Below are 18,600 nucleotides of genomic sequence, written 5' to 3' on the forward strand. Positions count from 1 at the left end.
AGTCAATACTAAATAGCTTTTTTGACGGTTGTGACTCGTGCTGGATATAAAATGAAAACGCAGAAGCGAAGCGATGGATATTTTCTAGTAAAGTGGTTTAGATCCAATTTGTTGACAAAATCGTGACCGACCGGTCCAGAGTACCAAACTTGGCAAATAGATTCTTAAAGCCCCAAAGAAGATATTTAGAAGGAGTGACACCTAAAAGTCTTTTGGGAGGGATGCATAATTTGCAGAAATCGTAAAAGCTGCCGGGTTATACGCTTATTCTCATATTTTGGAGTTTTTTTCAACACCCCACGTTAGGCAACCCTTCGCCTAATTGTAGCCCAATTAACGGACACCTCCTCCCCCCTTTTTTTTCTGGACTAAATATCATGATGTTGTCATTGTTCACCGTGATGTTCCATAAAGCTTTATTAGGGTAACTATGCCAATAAGTAATCTTGTGAATTTTAAGCTAATCAATAATGAGGTATGGCAAGACTACTTGATGATATCTATAGGAAAGCACTTGTATAGGGTATAATGGTAGCCAGGTTTTTTTTTTTTTTTTGATCTTTCATAATGTCCTCATTATCCATTCACTTACATGTTATTGAAGCAAGGATAATAGGGCTATAAGAATTTATCTGCCAAGTTTGGTGCTTTGGACCAGTCGGTCACTATTCCGACCATATGCCACCTGATTCCCTAGACTTAGCGTAAATACAAGAAAGGATGAGTTTTCTCAAGCTAAGGGAGCTGGATTAGAATCAGACAAACAAACTCAATTTCCTCGTATCTATTAGTAAACGGGTCAGTAGCTCAATTATAATATAATATGAAAGAGGGGATTATTATGAACTTGCTAGAATTTCGCTCCCTGTAATCTCTTCAAGGAGCCCTCATCAGCTCGACGCCAGTACGGACGAAGGTTGCGCGACACTGAACAATTGATGGGGAGAGCTTGGCAAAGTAAAGTGTTCGTACGAGAGGGATTCTGAACAGTGAATGGGGTTTGTCAGAATGAGTGTAGAAACTAGTTACGTAACAGCATTCATGTGAATAGCGCGATGCATCTTTTGTGCAGCTTTGAAAAACAAAGTGACTCTCCCACTGCGGAAATGAATGGCCCGATCTTATCGCCAAAGAATACAATGCACATCAGTTTTGAAACGCAGAGGGAAAATCACCTACTGAAATAGCTTAGTGGTTAAGCTGTCTGACAGCAGACCCAAGATTCGGGGATCGAATCCCAGTGGTGTTGCTTTTGGTTTTAACGCACGCGGTTTTGTCCGTTAGTTTAAGATATTTTATTTCCCGTCGTCATTTACCAACAGCAGTTAGCTCGGTCGGTCGGAAAGCTGACTCACAAGTTGGGACTGTCTGCGAAGTCCAGGTTGGCATCTGCGTACAGGTACGGGGTTCTTTTGCTGGCTCGGCAGCAAGGCTTAGGGTGCCACCTCGTTTCCTCCCTTTATGGTGCCTGACTTTCGAGTTACATGGATGGACAGGGAAGGAGGTGTGGTGGGCCGGGTACCGAGTCCCGGAAGAGTTCTATATTGGAAGTCGGTAAGGGGCTCATTGAGTTAGGGTCATAAGTCCGACTCCTGAAGACTTGGCCATCGCCACATAACTTTTTGTTTTATTTTTCTATGATTAATTTATTATATGGAGAGCTTGTATATACTGTAATCAATCGAAAATAATTTTAAAAATTGCTCAAAAATGCACAAATAATGTATATAATATAAAAATCAAATAAAAAAATCCCATCAGCTATAATGTTTGGAACGAAAAAAAAATTGCAGCCTGCTTCACCTTTTGTGACATGTAACCAATGCAAATAAATAAAGATTAAGCTCCGACGAAACCGAATACCTAAAAATGTGTTAAATTTAATACACCAGAAGGTTCCGTATATCACCGCTAGCACTAGACATTCGTCATGATAGAACCTTACATGTTCCAATCTGATCAGCAGAACAATAAATAATAGTTCGTGGGTGATAGCAGTTCGTCGTGATAACGCCCTCTCGCGGCGGTGCACGGTTATCGCGAATCCAATACACAACAACGTCTAAACTTTAAGAAATGCGATAAAATCGTGCAGCGATCCATAGGCCTATTTCCCAAGTTTCTGGAAAATAGTTTGAATTTTGATTTAAATTTGACACAGCTCGGCAAACGGAATGCGACTCACTGGCCACAGTCACTGCAGCGGTAGTCGCGGCAGCGGCAGTACGGTGAATCGTCTTCATCAGACATTTTGAGAGACGTATAGGAGCTGATGACACCTGTAAGGCTGTATGAGGACATTAAAGTGGAAACATTTATGAAAAGGAAAATTGTGTAGCAGAAGATCACTGGAAGTGCAGAGTGTACGTGTGCACTACGGGGGAAAAAAATTAAACGTAGTGACTACTGTAACGCCATTTTCAACTACATTGTACTATCATTAGGGAAAGTGCAAATACACCATTGCGAATCTATATCTATTATCATTTTTATGGAGCTAAATCAAATTCTACTTTTTATTGTTCTTTTTTTCCAAGTGATCTGTGACTTTGGAGGATTTTTTTAAAAGGAAAAAAGTCCGAGAACCATTCGGTTGATAGTCTGGTTCCAAGCAGAGCAAATACCCTTACGTTTAATATTGTTCTTAGGTCGGGGAACCAGACGGCCGACTGCCTGAACGATAGCCATAGCGAAAAATGAAATTATTTGATTGAAAAGCCTGCACCATTTTTCAGAAAAATGTTATCTACAACACATGAACTAGTCGGGGAAGTCACCACCATGGGATTAAGTTGCAAGGCAACCAATGTCACATGTGACGAAGTGGTGATGGAGCGAAGTGGTATTTTTCCGATCTGGGTAAAGTAGGCAAAACACTTGAGTAGCCTTTCCAAGCAAATTACCCCAAAAAACTTTAACAAAACGGGAGGTAGTTGAGTAGCAGACTAGCCTAGCCGGCACTAGCAGCAGACGAGTTGGGGGTGCAGACCTGTAAATCGACTCTCATAGACCTCAGTGGTATTTACGCGTACTTCCAAAAATTACTTTAAAATACTCATAACTCTCCAAGGTATTTGAGACGAACATCAAATTAAAGCATATTTCATCATCTTTTTTTTTTAGGGGGGGGGGGGGTAACCGATGACTTTTGAGAAAAAATTCCATCCGAAGATGATCACTCCTGAAAGCAGTCCTGAAGCCCATCGCCATTTTGAAAATGGACGCCAACGCTCCCTTGCAAAATAGAGCCATTTTCACGGATAAACGAGCTCGCAGTCTTCTGTCCGGATTCCACTCTTCTTTTTTTACTAATCCTCGATTTTACGAGAACAGTAGAGTAGGCCAACAGACTGCGGACCCCACGATGCAGGATGCATCACAGAAGACAGGGCCGGAGGTAGAGGAAGTACCGCAGAAGGCATGATACCCGGTGCATGGAGCTTCAAATACTGGTAATCCGCCGGTGCAGAGTGCATGCACCGCAGAAGGCAATGCTGCCGAAGAGGCAACTGTTACTTCGAACAATGAACCACTCAGTTGACGGCATTCAGCTGGAGCGGTACTATCATCCGGCGTAGGCAGCCCCGCCTGAGCAAGCAACAACACCGACTTTCATACTGCCAGTGCAGAAGACAGGGACGAGTGCAGTCGGTCAACAGACTGCGGACCCCACGATGCAGGATGCATCAAAGAAGACAGGGCCGGAGGCACAGGAAGTGCCGCAGAAGACAGTATACCTGTTGGTGCATGGAGCATCAAAGGCTGGTAATCCGCCGGTGCAGGGTACACCGCAGAAGGCTGCCGAAGAGGCAACTCTGACAACATTCAACCACAAGACGCTGAGCTTGGTACTGAGGTGACGGCAACCATTGCTGGAGCGGCACTATCCCCCGGCGAAAGCAGCTTCGCCTGAGCAAGCAACAACACCGACTTTCAGACTGCCAGTGCAGACGACAGGGATGAGCCGGCCAACAGACTGCAGGAAGCAGGAAGATGCCGCAGGAGACAGGATACCTGCCGGTGCAGGGTACACCGCAGAAGGCCATGCTGCCGAAAAGGCAACTGCGACTTCGAACAATCAACCACAAGACGCTGTTGTTCGTACTCAGGTGCCTAGGGTGGAGTATAGTGCCTACGGAACCTGCTGCTTATAGGGCCCACGGAACATTACATAATCCGGCCCTGCCTCCTTTTTTTGAAGCAATAGCCCCTGTTGCCTTACAGCTGCCAATCACACATTCTCGCACACTTCATTCATCACTTTAAATCAATCGAGAACAAAATCAATCAGGGTTTGGTTCTTGTCACTCAGTTTATTCAACGTCATTGGTCATAGGAACCATTTTTTTGTATTGCAATATACAAGCAAATAGCCAAATTCGAATGAAAATTATTAAGTTTCTTCCTCCACCTGTATCTCGATGTATAATTTATGGTCAATATAATTTACTGTCAATAAATCATTAACAAAAAAATTCACAACACGCCCATCATCGTGCGTAATGTTCAAATGTTGATTAATTTATAACAGGTGATTACCATTCTATTCTTGCATTTCGAACAAATTACAACCCCCCCCCCCCAAAAAAAAAAAACCCCGAGCTTTTGCAACATTCTTGACAATACAAAGCCCCGGACAAAAAACAAGAGGAATTAATTTGATCGATCAAAGAACTGTTTTACTTTTCTTCTTTCCATGGCAGGAAGAATAACGGGTAACCCAAATAGTTTCCATTCGTGCAGTAAAATAAATAATGACATTAGATTAATTTAACAAGTAAATTTAAAGCTCTTTGTTTTGTGGATTTTTCAAATAGTTTCTTGGGAAAGTAACTTGAGTAAAAATATGTTGAACATGTTAAACACTTAATTGCGCTAGGAATAACACTCAGCCACAGATTCTGAGCTGACGTCATTTGTGTACTATGCCATTATTGGATCTATAGGACTATAATTATGAATAATTCATAAAGAAATCAGACTTCCTTAAGTAAATTTACACCGTGTTTTTTGTTCATAAGTTTGGATTTGTTGGTTTTTTTCATTTTTTTTTTTATAATAACTTAAGAAAAACCGGTCGCAATAAACCAGAGTTCTAGTAATTGCCATGTTCTTTTGCGATATGAATAACACTCAACCGCAGTTTCCAAGCTGACGTGATAAAGAATTATAATTGTGCAATTCAAATTATAAATAATAAAAAGTTGAAATCCGAATCACCAAACAAGTAAGTTGTTTTTGACATATTTACAATTTACACTGTTACAGAGATGCGTGTAGGCCTATCTCTTGCAATTGTATACTTTATTTTATTGTTATGTGCACTGTCATAATACCACAAATTAAACAGGATTTCAGTTTCTCGCGTGTTTTCGGTTTGTTTATTTTTCAAAATAAGGCAAAGATCACTTTTAGTGTGTATGTGTAAAGAACTTCTTTTGCGTTGTTACTGTTAACATCCTCAAAATGTGACATCGGCTTGCCGGAAACAAGTGGAGTCTAAATTGGTATTAGCTTCGGTTGAATTCGGATGAAATTTAACATTCGGTAGTATCGAATGTGTATACATGCCACTATTTTATAATAAAAACAATACATTTAAAAAAATATCTTTAAAAAACGAATGTGCAAATCAGCTTCAGAAATGGATTGCCGAAAATAGAATGGCAAATTTAAAACAGTTTCAAAGGGAAATTGTACAAACATCCATCTTCGTTTCCCATAAGAGTCGGTTTAACACTGAAAAAAAAAAATCCACGGACCACCAATATCACGCATTTCATGCCGCACGTTTTTAAGAAAATATTACGCTCAGTGCAGTGCCAGCAAGTCCACAACGTCCCGTGCTCATTTTTGCATCGTAAGTATTCGGTAAATATTTGACTTTAAAAATTGGACAGTGCTCAGGCAGAAACAATGAAGGTTGTTCCATTTAAAAAGTGTTTTTGAACAGATCTACAGTTATGCCAATTTATGGAAGGCACGAAAAGGTAGATAATCATGGTTGTACAATCATCCATGATTTAGGGCTAAAAGTGCCAACTAAAACAAAAACGAATATTATACCAAATACAATATAACGTTCATGAATATTGTACAGCATACAACATTACGTTCATGGTCCAATTTCACGCATTTTCATGCTACATGCTTTCACAGAATATCTCAATTTCCATGCCCTCCATTGCAAGCCTTTTCTAGTGCCTGTATTCTTATATGGACCATTCAAGTGAGCCTGCCTCCAACATCCCTTAAACCACCAGGCCCCATTCCAGTATTGTGCACAATTTGTCCCCAATGCGGCATCATTGTCACGATCCTTTGTCGTAAAGGGACGTCCTCTATGATGGCTAAGAGAGTCACCCGCAGTGCTGTTGATATCGTAATATTCAGATTGTACTCACCAGCTGGTATTTGGAAATCTGAGTATTTTGCCCATGCTGTGTCGCCCTCCCAGTCCCGTAAATCAACACGTAGCTCCCACGTTCCACGTGAATCATCGGACGTCAGAGTCACCAAGTTGTCGTTGCCCAACCAGAACTCACCGGACAGGTCACCAAAGCCAGACTGGTACTCTGCCCAGTTACGGTAGAAGTCCACGCTACCATCTTGTCGCCTCTGAAACACGATCCATCCCCCGCCGTCAGTTTCCATGTCACAGTAGACGCGGAGACTGCCGTTACCGTATCCCTCTGGGTAGATTGTGTACATACCGCTCGAATTATAACCGGCAGCTAAGAGCATCTTGCAACTTCTGTAGCGATTCAAGGAGCTATCAGTTAGTGAGTATTGAGGTGTGTCCTCATCTGCATCAAAGTACACACTCCCTTGAGCCGCAATGAAGTTTTCTTTAACCTCTCGTCTTGTGGCAAGGTTCAACTCGCACATTTTATTACAGGCGTTAAAGTTAAAAGACTTGCATTGTTCATCCAGGCTGCATTCCCGTCCGCAGATGACACGAGATCGCACAGGCTTTGCTGCAAATGCAAAATCTTTTAGGACGCGATTTTCAGCGGCATAAAAGGTATAAGATGAAGTTTCTAATCCAGAGACGCATAAGGTAGCTCCCTGGAATATGATGGATATTATGCGAAGTAGTTCCAGACCATTAACGATCAGTTTCGCCATTGTTTCATTAGTTTAATTCCTAGTTATGACCGAAGGTGGTAACGTTAATCTCTAAATTTCTTGTAATGTGTGCCAGATAGTTAAAATCACGGGGAAATCTATCGATGTTTCGTTTCTGACTGAACTATCAGTAATGACTGTTGAGCTGCCAAAAATCACAACCGTTTCTTGGTGGCTCTATTGCTGAAGAGGTCCGATGACGATGGAATTTGGCGTGCTTTGCAAGAAATGGCTATTGGCAAACGATGTGTTCTACTCTGATTGGTTATCGAAGTATGATACGTCATTCCACACCACTGGCTTGTAATTGGTCAGTGCTCCCCCCAGATACCAACCCTGCCCTTTTATTGGCTGAGCGTTCAAAATATATTTACGCGTGAAATCTTATCCGTTTGTAATATAAAGGCCGCGTCTGAATTACTTGCAATTACACATTCGTTTTGGATTGCTGTAATTAAAAGGTAACAACTACCAGGCCTTTGCCTTCATATCAATTTCACGCTCTTTGATTCTATTCTTTGATTTCAACCACCACTTGATAAAGATGTCCTCAATTTCAGCAGGAGTCTGACAATAAGCAGTCACACAAATGATAACAACACGAACTCTAGCGACATTAATGTAGCTCAAGTAAGCCAATTCGGCATTTCACCCACGCATGTGCAAACTCTCATGAACAATGCATTGAGACGCGTCACGCGGTCCTTGGCCAATATATAGCCAGCTTACAGAATCACGACGGTGGATTTGTTTATCCAAAAATTGTATTGTTCATTCATTGCTCACACGAGATGTCCAATTTGCTTATTCTCATGAAATGGAGGGGGTGCATTTCGTTGTTTTTTTTAGAGACAGTTCTCAATACTATGCCTATTTCATCTGGAAGTGTAATGAAGACAGTTGTGGATGCAGAATAGAACCAAGATGTCGTCCAAAATGTGTCTAGCTTTCATTGCAGCGAACAAGAATCTTTATTACCTCATGAATCTTTGTACGTGTGCAGTTCCAGTAGGCCTAAGTAGTAATATTGTGGCAATTTCAAATTCGTTTAAAAAATCTGGCATAATGTATACGCACAGGTTGAGTGTTATGATCATTTAATATGTTATAATTAAGGCTGCCCTCTACTGTTTCTGTGAATCACATTTTTAAAGACTTGTTCCCAGTTAAGTTCAGTGGCATCAACCCTTCCAACCAGTTTTACTCCTAGAGGTCTTTACTAACTAGACCAGACGTGAGCTTTTTAAACTTGACAACGACAGTATGAAGTAAATAAATTATATATTGAATTGAATTGAATTGAATTGAATGAAATATTTTCGAAATGATTTTAAAACTTAACATTTCAGAGAGCAATTTATAAAAAAATATATATATATGTTTCTGTTCTGTGTACATGTACGGCTAGCCGCCATTTGTCTTTGGGGGCGCTGTTCATAGCGGACTATCGGACAAAAGGTTGCGCTCTTCATGGCGACACAATTGCCGACATTCGCGTGACTTAAAAAAAAGAAGAGGGCACTCGTGAAAAAAAATTCGGCACTCGCAAAAATATTTGAGGGGGAATCCCCCTTCCCCCTCTCACCCCCCCCCCCCCCTTCCGGATGCTACGCTACTGCATCCTGACTATGCAAACATAGGTGTAATTCCCCCTCATACCCCCAACACTCTAAAAAAAAAATTAAAAAAAATAATAAAAAAAAGCCTGCGTCAGATTGACCCGGAATCTGAATCAAAGTTTGCTCACTCCTTTTCCAGGTCAAAAAATGACACTTTTCTGGATCAAAAATGACATTTCTCTGGATCATCATGACCCAAGAAAAGGGTCGTTTTTGACGCTGAAAAAAACAGACTGAGCAAATTTGGATTCAGATTTTGGGTCAAACTGACCCAGGCGTTTTAAGAGTGAAATGTTAAACTATGCCCCTGTCGAACAAAATCTTGAATTCGTCATTGAAGTGGAAGAGAGCCACAGTTCTTGACATAAGAAACCATACTTTTTTCGTGTAACTTAAAATAGAGCTGTGAAAATACATCTCTTTTAAACCCTCTTTTTATTTAGCTGGTATGTATTTACCGAAACTTAAGGCCCAAATTTTGCATCTTCCACAACTTTTAATACACCTCATAATGTATTTATTTCTTAAAATAACTGCCATCTCATCAAGTTAGATTGCAACCTCGTTTCTATGGTACGAGTGCTGCGCCATGTTGGTTCCTATCAAACCTTGCGCGATCTCAGTGAAAAAAAAACGTGCACTCGGCCATGGAGTCGAGGCTGGTTAGATTATGTAAAAAAAAAAATAATAATTTTTCTTAAAGAGTGAAAATGGTTTCAATAATGTTACCTTAAATGCATTCCCTATATGCGAAGGGAGGCAATTTGTTCAGAGTTTAAGTAACGGGATCGCAAACTTGTTTTGTAAGTATTGGGTGTGTTAAATGGCAAATAAATTCATATAACTTCAACTGAAAATACCATCATTAAATACGAGTGTTAGCAACGGATAAACAGACTTTAGAGATAAACTTTAACCATTTCAAATGATAAAAGAACCACATTATAAAAACTGAGACTATTTTTTAAACTGACTTCCTTTTTGTAACATTAGATTATTTTTTAAGCGCCATAAAATAGGCCTAGTAAACTATACGTCAGACTATTTCATTCTACACCAACAAACACCATTGTAAACATCTAGATATGTGTATAACCTATGTAGAGCTTGAGTCACCGATGGGGGAGCCCTTCATGTCTTGTTACTGATGGCTTATGGTTTCATGGGGTCAAATTGGAATGGATTGTATTGAGTGGATTTTCTATGGTCGTTCGAACCTTGACCCCGAAATTTAAACAATCAATCTAAAGCTAGCGTAGGATGTACCTTTTTTATAGTTATGTTTTGATTATCAAATGCATAAACCTTGCATCTATTTAAGTAAACGACTTATGTATCGTATTAAAAAGCTCACTAGTCCTCCTATTATTTAAGCCTACTTTTGTGATATTTGACATTTTGTGAGGTTAGGTGCATAATAAAAAGTTAATATGAGGAAGTTTGGCAAATTAGGAGTGTAGTATGCAGAGCTCAAGCATTATTTGGTCTCTTATCGAGATATCCTTTACGAGACTACTTCTCTGGACTGAGTTATTGAAACCTTAAAAAACAACACTACCGAGATGGTTTAGCTAAATAGCCCCTCGTAATATGCCAATAGTCTCCACAAGCACGCATGCGCGTATGGATACCAATTCAGAACTAAGTCAGTCTCGGCATGCTCATATACTACCCCTAATTATAATTGTTAATTACTCTACAGTGGGCTAGTCGCCATCTTGGAGTTTGATCACGTGATCTCAGGATTTACTGGAAACCCTGGATACTTGCCACTGCCTTATTACACACGTCCAAACAGCTTCTTGAACTCTGCAGGAAAAAAAAAACAAGAAGAAGAAGAGAAATGTGTGAGACCATTTTTATTTTGTTTACCAAGAAAAATAGACGTCTTTTTATTTCGAAGTTTGATTTTAGGTAATGTTTATAAAAAGAGCTCAACATGGCACACATATTTTGGTTGAAGATGGTACTTTAAATTAAGAAGTGTCTTGGGGACAGAAAACATCGCAATCATCAAAATGAGTAAAATTAAAAACAGACTGGATTACATTTTGGACTAAGCGTGATCCCTGTAGCCACACGGCTTAAATATTAGGTTCTGACCGACCCAGACATTCACAATGTATAGTTCTTGATTCCTTGTCCCCCCCCCCTGTTTCTTGGCCTCTGTTTTTTTCTTGTAGCATATACGCACCTTCGAAGTTCAGTTTGCCGTCGGCGTTCAGATCCACGCTTTTGATCTCACTCTGCAACTCCTCCGTGGACATATCGATGCCCATGTCTACGTAGGCTGCGCTGAGCTCGTCAGGACTGTCAAGAAACAAGCACAAACATACATGTACTAGTATAAGGGAAACTGGTTGGGAGAAGTAGTACTTTCCTCTCCCTCCTCCTCAGCGACTAGGGTTCGAATCCCGCCCAGGCCCACTTGAGGACTTGAGGATTTGCAATCCTTAAAAAATTAACCTTTGTGTCCCATTTAACTGTAGTTTCAATATTGCCATTTCAAATGGAGTTTTGTTGTATTTTTTGGTTATTGTGTCAATGCAAATTTCTGTTACTCATGAGCAAAAGTGTGATGTCATTTAAGGCAGGTGTTACTGCTTCTTCAGCCCCACATGTTGACAGAATTTTTTTAGCAATCCAAAATTCTGTCAGCATTTGGCAAACTCTCTGCATTTGGAGATTCATTGTCACAGTACATGACATCACAGTAACAGCGCCCTCAGTTGTCGGGAAAACATAACACATTTTAAATGTTGAAAAAAAGCCGCGCCGGCAACCGAAATGGGACGTGTGATAGTTTTAGAAATAATTATTTCAGAAGAGGGAAATTTGAACAAAACATTTGTTGGTTAAAATTTCATCTCTTTAAGTTCCTACCCGACACCAAATAAATTCTCCGGAATATTTTTCTTTGTTTCCCCTAGGAATCCTTGTTGTCATTACCACAAGGTTTTAAAAACAAAGCATATTTTTTTAAAGATCTATGGAGTCGTTTGTATTATATTAACAGAGGTCTGATCATTTGAAGTGATTTAAAAATGTGATAGGGAATAGGTTTTCAAAGCTATATTAATCTGTCGTTAATGAGTTTGAGGGACGTTGCATCTTTTTTAATGTTAAGTCTGAACGATCAGGTGAAATCTTTATCTATTGAAGCTATATACAAATCATGTACAAGGAATTGCTGATGGTGAAGCAATATCATTAAGTGGTTAAAACTATTCAAAAGTGACCGGTCGAGGTCGGTAAAGTTGGTTTTCAAGATAATAAACCATTTTTTCCCAATGGATAGAGAACGCCTCTCTCTCTCAAATTTTAGTGTTACTATTTTTCTTAGTGAAGAAAAGAAGAAAGCGTACGTGATGAATCCGTTTTTGTCGGTGTCATATCCATTGAAGGTTGTCTGCAGTCTTTTGTCAATATCTGCGTCAATGTCGATCATCAACTGGACGAACTCGTCGTACTCAATGAAACCACTCTCTGTAAGAGGGGAAAGTTTATGTATGAACCTTTGTAAAAAAAATTGTTTACAACTGCACTCGTCGCTTGAGAACTATTTCATCGTAGTACGATTGAGATGGCACAGATACACACAAACAAAATAACACAATGTTACGTATTTCGTATTTAATTTGCAAAGTGAAGCACGGTGTGGCTTGCTGTAAAAAAAAAAGAAGTTAGTTAAGGCCCCCCCCAAAAAAAAAAAATAAGTCGGTCTCTGGTCAGCGCGCGCGTCAATTTTAATCATGCGCGTCGATCTTTTTTTTTCCAAAATGTTCCGCGGTAGCTCCAACAGCGCCCTCTATTTCTGCACCTCCTCATTTTTTTTTATTACCAAAGAGCACCAAGGAATGGGAAATTGCACCAAGGCAAATGATCGAAAGCACCAAGGCAAATTATGGAGGACGCCAATGTACATTAGGACACCAAAAAGAAAAATAGTACCCCATCTTGTCTGTACAATCCAAGCTTGAAGGAAAAAAAAAAGCCGCGTGGCCGCGTCAATTCCAGAACTTTGGTCTGACCAGAGACCGAATATTATTTTTTTTGGGCCTAAAATCGATTTTGGTTTTCTTATTTTATACTCTCTATACTCTCACGTGTAGTCGATCTGTTGTTAAGACAACTTTACAGTCCATTACAACAATTAAGTTGCAAAAGAATTCTTGACACAATAACAAATCACATAATTTATCCCTAAAATGATTGATTAGGCCAAATCAAAAAAGTGCAGTTTCTGATATGGAGCTTGCCCGAAAAGTGGTGCGGCGATGTGGGTCCCCCTCCCCCTACTTTTTTTTTTAAATATCGGCTGATGTTGCTGATGACGCTTCGATGAGTTCTATCCCATTCAAACTCTCAAAATATCGTTCAGAGTGGAGCTTGAGGAGACCTTAGTAATGGTCATAAGGCTTGAGAATTCTGCACCCACTTACGATCTCGACCGACACGAACATTCTTCGGGAAATTTGGATACAAAAATCAGAGAAATTGGTATAACGTCAGACCATACATCGACATCAACATCGTGCATGAGCTGCGAGGCTTGTCATTAGTCTGCCTCCTCACATATTGCGCTGATTAAAAAGCGTTTACAGGTCCCAGATACACGACCATCGCTCCCCCACTCTGGCTTCCAGACACAATTACAAAATTACAACACAGACTGCAAATGGTAACCGACTAATTTTAGTGCAAAATATATGGGAGCCCAGAGAGGCCCAAAAAGCTTATTCTCGACCGTAACCCCATCTAAAAACACGTTAAAATTGTGCGGCAGCAGGATTCCAGTCAAACCAGTGAGTTTGGTGGTTTTGAGACGTCATCTTATTGGAAAAAAACCGGGAAAATTGGCCGGGAAAACCTTTACGCAAGTCTCTGTGTGGATGTTTGGAGGGTTGTCCGGGCTTATTCTCAGAAGTAGCAGGTCGCACGGCGCTCATACTCGATGGGTGGGTGTAGCTTGGTCCAACTTTTCAACGTCCCTGCGAAGGGGCACATTGTTTCGCCCAAGAACACAATGAATGGGGAAAAAACGAAAATTAGTGAACCTACTGTTTTTGTCGACGTCTCCCATGACCTTCTTCAGGTTGGCATCTGTAGGGCTTCGATTCAGCGACTTCAGTAATCCACGCAGTTCATCTTTGCTCATCTTACCGTCGCCATTTTTGTCGAACTTGTTGAACTTTTCTTTGTAGGCTGCAATCAGATGAATGTTACTGGTATCATAAGAGCGAATTTAATTCTGAAAGCTAGAGCAAACATATTATAATTTGGAGCCAGGAACCCTGTTATGTTTTGCTCATAAATTATTTACCCAAGACAACTAACATCGTAATACTCTTGTTGGTTGTCTCATTTAACTCTTTAAATTGAACGTCTCTTTTTTACCCCAAACTTCGAAGGGCGCCGTCTTTTGATTGAAAATGTATGACCAGTAAGTTCCAAATTTCTTTTTATTAAAACAAGGATTGGCAAAAAAATGCTTAATTAAGCGAAAAAATGTTAGCTCGAAATAAATCCCAACACGAAAAATGAATAAGCACAATCGAACAAGGTGCATTTAATTCATCTGTTGGGTCACGCGAGATTTTACCAGGTCAAACAATTAAACTTTTTGCTACATAAATATACACTTACTCTTCTTTTTTGCGTCGCTCAGAGTTGCCTGTCAAAAAAAGAAAGAAAAAACAACAGAGTTAATACATAAGACGTGATACAGAAAACAACATACTGTGCCCTTACAAACTTCTCAACTTTAATTTGTAATATTTTGTGTATGACTCTTCCAGTCTTCTTACAGGCTTAGCGATTCAACTTAGTTATCATGCAGTTATCATGAACAGATTATATGAGATAGACAACCATTTTTGGAAATAATGTTCCTCTGCCAAATATAACTTCTATTGCACAACACAGACCTTTTTCAACACACCATAGGTAATGCATGCCAGAGCCAGCCTGCTACATTTCCTTACGTATGCAGAAGGCAGTGAAAGTATTTGAAATTGTTATTTGAAAATGTTACATTAAGGTGGTTTACACACATGTCCATGGGCGTCGCGAGGGGGGGGGGGGGGTGGGCAAGCCCTTTTTTGAAGAAAAAAAGAGGTGCGAAGTCATATTGGTGTCAATTTAATGGGGGGGGGGGCAAAATGTCCCTGCCCCCCTCTAAAACTGATAAATCGAGAATATGTTGAGAAATACAGGATTTTTTTGGGGAAAATATGTTTTGCCCCCCCCCCTAGAAAAAAATATTGGCGACGCCCATGCACATGTCGAATTGGTATTGGGTCGTTACCGATCACCTATAGCCACGGACCTATGGAAAGAAAGGGAAAAAACTTCGCAAGCAGGACATTATTGCCAATGTTTACTTTTCCCGTGAACTTGTGAATGCATTCTTCAAACAGTAAAGGGAAACGGAGTGATATGATGGCTAAATGTTCAAGACTTCAACAACAACACGGAGTTGCCATCGTATTGTAAATAGACTGCTGCATGATAGCAAATGCTGCAGCTGTAGAAAGAAAAGCATATTTTTAGTGCAGGGAAGCATTTTTTTAAGGGGGGGGGGGATAATTTAGTGTGAAATTCTGCATCAATCCCTTCGATTTTTTCTGGAACCATCACGGGCGTCAGTGAATTTTGCTTTGCTATTTCCTTCCTCCACTCGTCGGTTATTCTATGTTTTCTGTTCAACTTTGATTTACTTCAATCTTATTTTATATTGTTAAAGAGTGATAACATTAATGTGAGACTTTCTATTTTATACTGGTACTGCGATACGTGCAATCGTACACAAGTTGTCTATGCATTTCTGGTATTTTTATGTCCTGTTGACCTCTATTGTTGACCCTTTCATTCTACCATCCTTCCTATAATAGAAACCTGAGTCCGATGGATCCTAAGTGGGACGTGTGGAGATCTTTTCCTCTCACATCTTTGAATGTGTTTCCTTGTTGGCTTGTTTTCATTCTTTACTTATAAGTTGGCATATTTGTTGATTTGTAACAATGGTTAGGGTTGGTTGGTCACTTTTGTGTGCATTTCATTTATTGATATTTCAGGGTACAAAAAATAAACCCCCCAAAAATAACTGTATTATATAATAATACCGGAATCTTATATAGCGCACGTATCTACCAACAGTTAGGTACTCAAGGCGCTGGAAATTATGTCTATTATTAAAGTCAGGTAAATGAAGTTTATGAGAAATATGAGACCCATTATGTAGCACCTTAATTACAAGGGTTTACAAGGTGCTGCATGCGGCGCATATTGCAGCCACTGCCAGAAACACCGGGGCAAACCCCTTCTCTTAGCGATGAGTGTTACTGGGTTCTTTAACGTGCATTACACAACACACGGGACCTACGGCTTAACGTCCCATCCGGGGGACGGAGCAATAATGGTAAAGTGCCTTGCTCAAGAGCACAAGCACCATGTTCCCACGGTCAGGATTCGGAACCCATGTGCCACGGCACACGAGTCGAACACCGTAACCATTGGACTACAGCTACAAATACATTAATATACAGGGAAGCACATTAATAGGCAGGGAAATAACCCCAGGTGCATTGGGAACAAAGTAAACTGAATTACTATCAAGATCCTCTCCCCAATGCTCCAAAAACTACATTTAATAAAAATACGAAAATAGTCGCGTTTGGTCTTAACATGATCAAAGCAAACATGAACGGCAAAAACACAAACAGAAAGAAATAGATTAGGCCTACGGTATAAAAACGAAAATTAAAAAAAAATTGCTGGTGTGTTTGCTTTGCTGGGCTGCACCTGTTGGTTCTGCAATAAGTTCATCGCTATTCTGGCTCATTGCCAGACAATGACAATGACATTTTAACATAATTTTTTTACGAGGTTGTTTGTTTACTATAATTTCCCTGGTATGCTGACTTGCTTTCAACACATGCACGAAGCGTATCTCCTCCGACTTTTCTGTCGTTGTCCTGCCTGCCTACGCGTACACTGCACACGTACCCTGAACCTTCCCACCCGAAGTTTCAATTTTCTATACTCCGAATATTTTTGTTTTCCTTTGTTATACGCAGGTAATAATAATTTTGTTATACTTTGTGTAGGCGCATAACAAAATACAGCTTCCCCCGCAAGTAACATTCCATTCCGTTTTGTGTTTTTTTCCCCGGGGGCTGTGTGACCTTGGTCGTTTCATTCATAATAAACAGTAAAACATCAAACAGTAGTGTATTGATAGTGTAACAGACACGTACACATGACTAAAATCCCTACCCTGCTTTTTTGTGTCCAAATACAATGCATCAAGTTGTTTGCATTTCTATGGAGATTTTTTTACACACAGAGAACTGAAAATGCAGGTAGTTTTAGTCACAATGATTTTCCTGTTTTTGTGATTTATTTAGTATCTACGTATAACAAGTTCTTTATATCCTAAAAAAAAATGGTTTTATTGCTTTGCCTCTTTTTGGGACAACAGCACCATTGACTTGAAGTTCTGCCCTGAAACTTTGGCTGCATGGAGTGTTGAAGTACTCCATCACATAATACTGTACACCTCATTGTACATTGCGAATGTGCACACAGTAAAGGTACTGGGCTACCTTACCTTCGTGAATATTTCCTTCTTTTTTTACATGCAAACATCCCCAATGGGTTCTTCGTGTTAATGGATAAATACACACCTCCAATCATTGAAAAGTTATTGGTCTATACATGTGTTTTAATATCAAATTATTTTACAAATTTTTTAATTCACAGACTTCCTGATTTTTTGTTTTAAGAACATGTCCAAATGTTTAGACTATAATACTTATCGGTGACAATCAGTTTATAAGAGGAATGTGAATGACCGTATTTATTGTCATGTTATACACGTACGTGAATAATCTTTTAATGCGCCTATTCTGAAATGTTTAACTTGTGTCCCTGATGATAGCACTGGCCCCACCAAGCTGCCAGGCTGAAATGCAAAGCATCACTTGTTTCCAACACTAAATGTGTGTGCCAAATGTGGCAATTTTAATAAGACAGAAAAACTCGTTCAACGTACCTGGCAAAATGTCTGCAATTCATATTATATAGGCCCTATATAGACACGGACTGTGAGCAATAATTATTACATTTGCACTTCCGCACTGATGCCATAGATTTTCCAAACAGATGTGAACTCAATTCCTCTCTAACCGTTCCGAATTATACATTCCAATGATAACCAGCTTTTGGCGAAATGAACAAAATAATCAGGTTAATTAATTTATTATTAGTAATCAAAATGTATCTCACTGCCATTGCTGTAGAGGAGTTCACACGTTGAAGTCAACTTGAAGCACAAAGTCCGCGTCAGACGAGCGAAGTGTCTGTGTTCGATGCTGCACCCACAGATTCTAATCTCGAATGCAGGCACTCAGCTTTTCCGCCAACATAATATAAACCCACGCCAATGACGGGGTTCGGCTTATTTTTTTTTCATATCGATATGCAAAAAAGTCGATACCGCTATAAGTCTGTTTGCTCTTTTTCTTTGTGCAAATATGAGCACGGGGTACGGTTTCATGAGTCACATTGATTTTTTTTTGTTAAATGCCCCAGAAAAAAAGGGATCGATGAATTGACGAGTATGTTATCAGTGCGCATTTTTAATAAGCCGGGACTTTTTTCTTATTTAGAGTTTTTCATTGTACATAATTAATGAATTTGGTAAATTACTCGCCAGAGTGCGCTGGAGAGATGTCTTGAAAGACGGGGCTGGGGAGGGAGAGCTCTGTAGCAAACTACTTTAATTTTTCAAAAATTCGGCGTTATTTTGAATTCAGCTTCATGTCTGGTTCAGAACAAATTTATGAGAGCT

General features: G+C 39.8%; 1 protein-coding gene and 1 pseudogene across 1 annotated transcript; both read right to left on the reverse strand.

The window, feature by feature from the left end:
* Window positions 1-3,883: 3,883 nt before the first annotated feature.
* On the reverse strand, window positions 3,884-7,128 carry LOC119740365 (annotated as a pseudogene).
* A 2,011-nt stretch (window positions 7,129-9,139) lies between these two features.
* LOC119736152 (calmodulin-1-like) lies at window positions 9,140-18,162 on the reverse strand. The gene is made up of 6 exons (XM_038210172.1): window positions 18,036-18,162; window positions 14,394-14,421; window positions 13,809-13,952; window positions 12,113-12,233; window positions 10,942-11,057; window positions 9,140-10,556 (listed from the first exon to the last, which is right to left on the reverse strand). Exons 1-6 carry the CDS (start codon window positions 18,039-18,041, stop codon window positions 10,528-10,530), a joined length of 444 nt encoding a protein of 147 aa, XP_038066100.1. The 5' UTR covers window positions 18,042-18,162; the 3' UTR covers window positions 9,140-10,527.
* Between the last annotated feature and the right edge of the window lie 438 nt (window positions 18,163-18,600).

The sequence above is a fragment of the Patiria miniata genome, unplaced genomic scaffold, assembly GCF_015706575.1.
Source record: "Patiria miniata isolate m_02_andy unplaced genomic scaffold, ASM1570657v1 HiC_scaffold_10, whole genome shotgun sequence".
Taxonomy (NCBI): Eukaryota; Metazoa; Echinodermata; class Asteroidea; order Valvatida; family Asterinidae; genus Patiria; species Patiria miniata.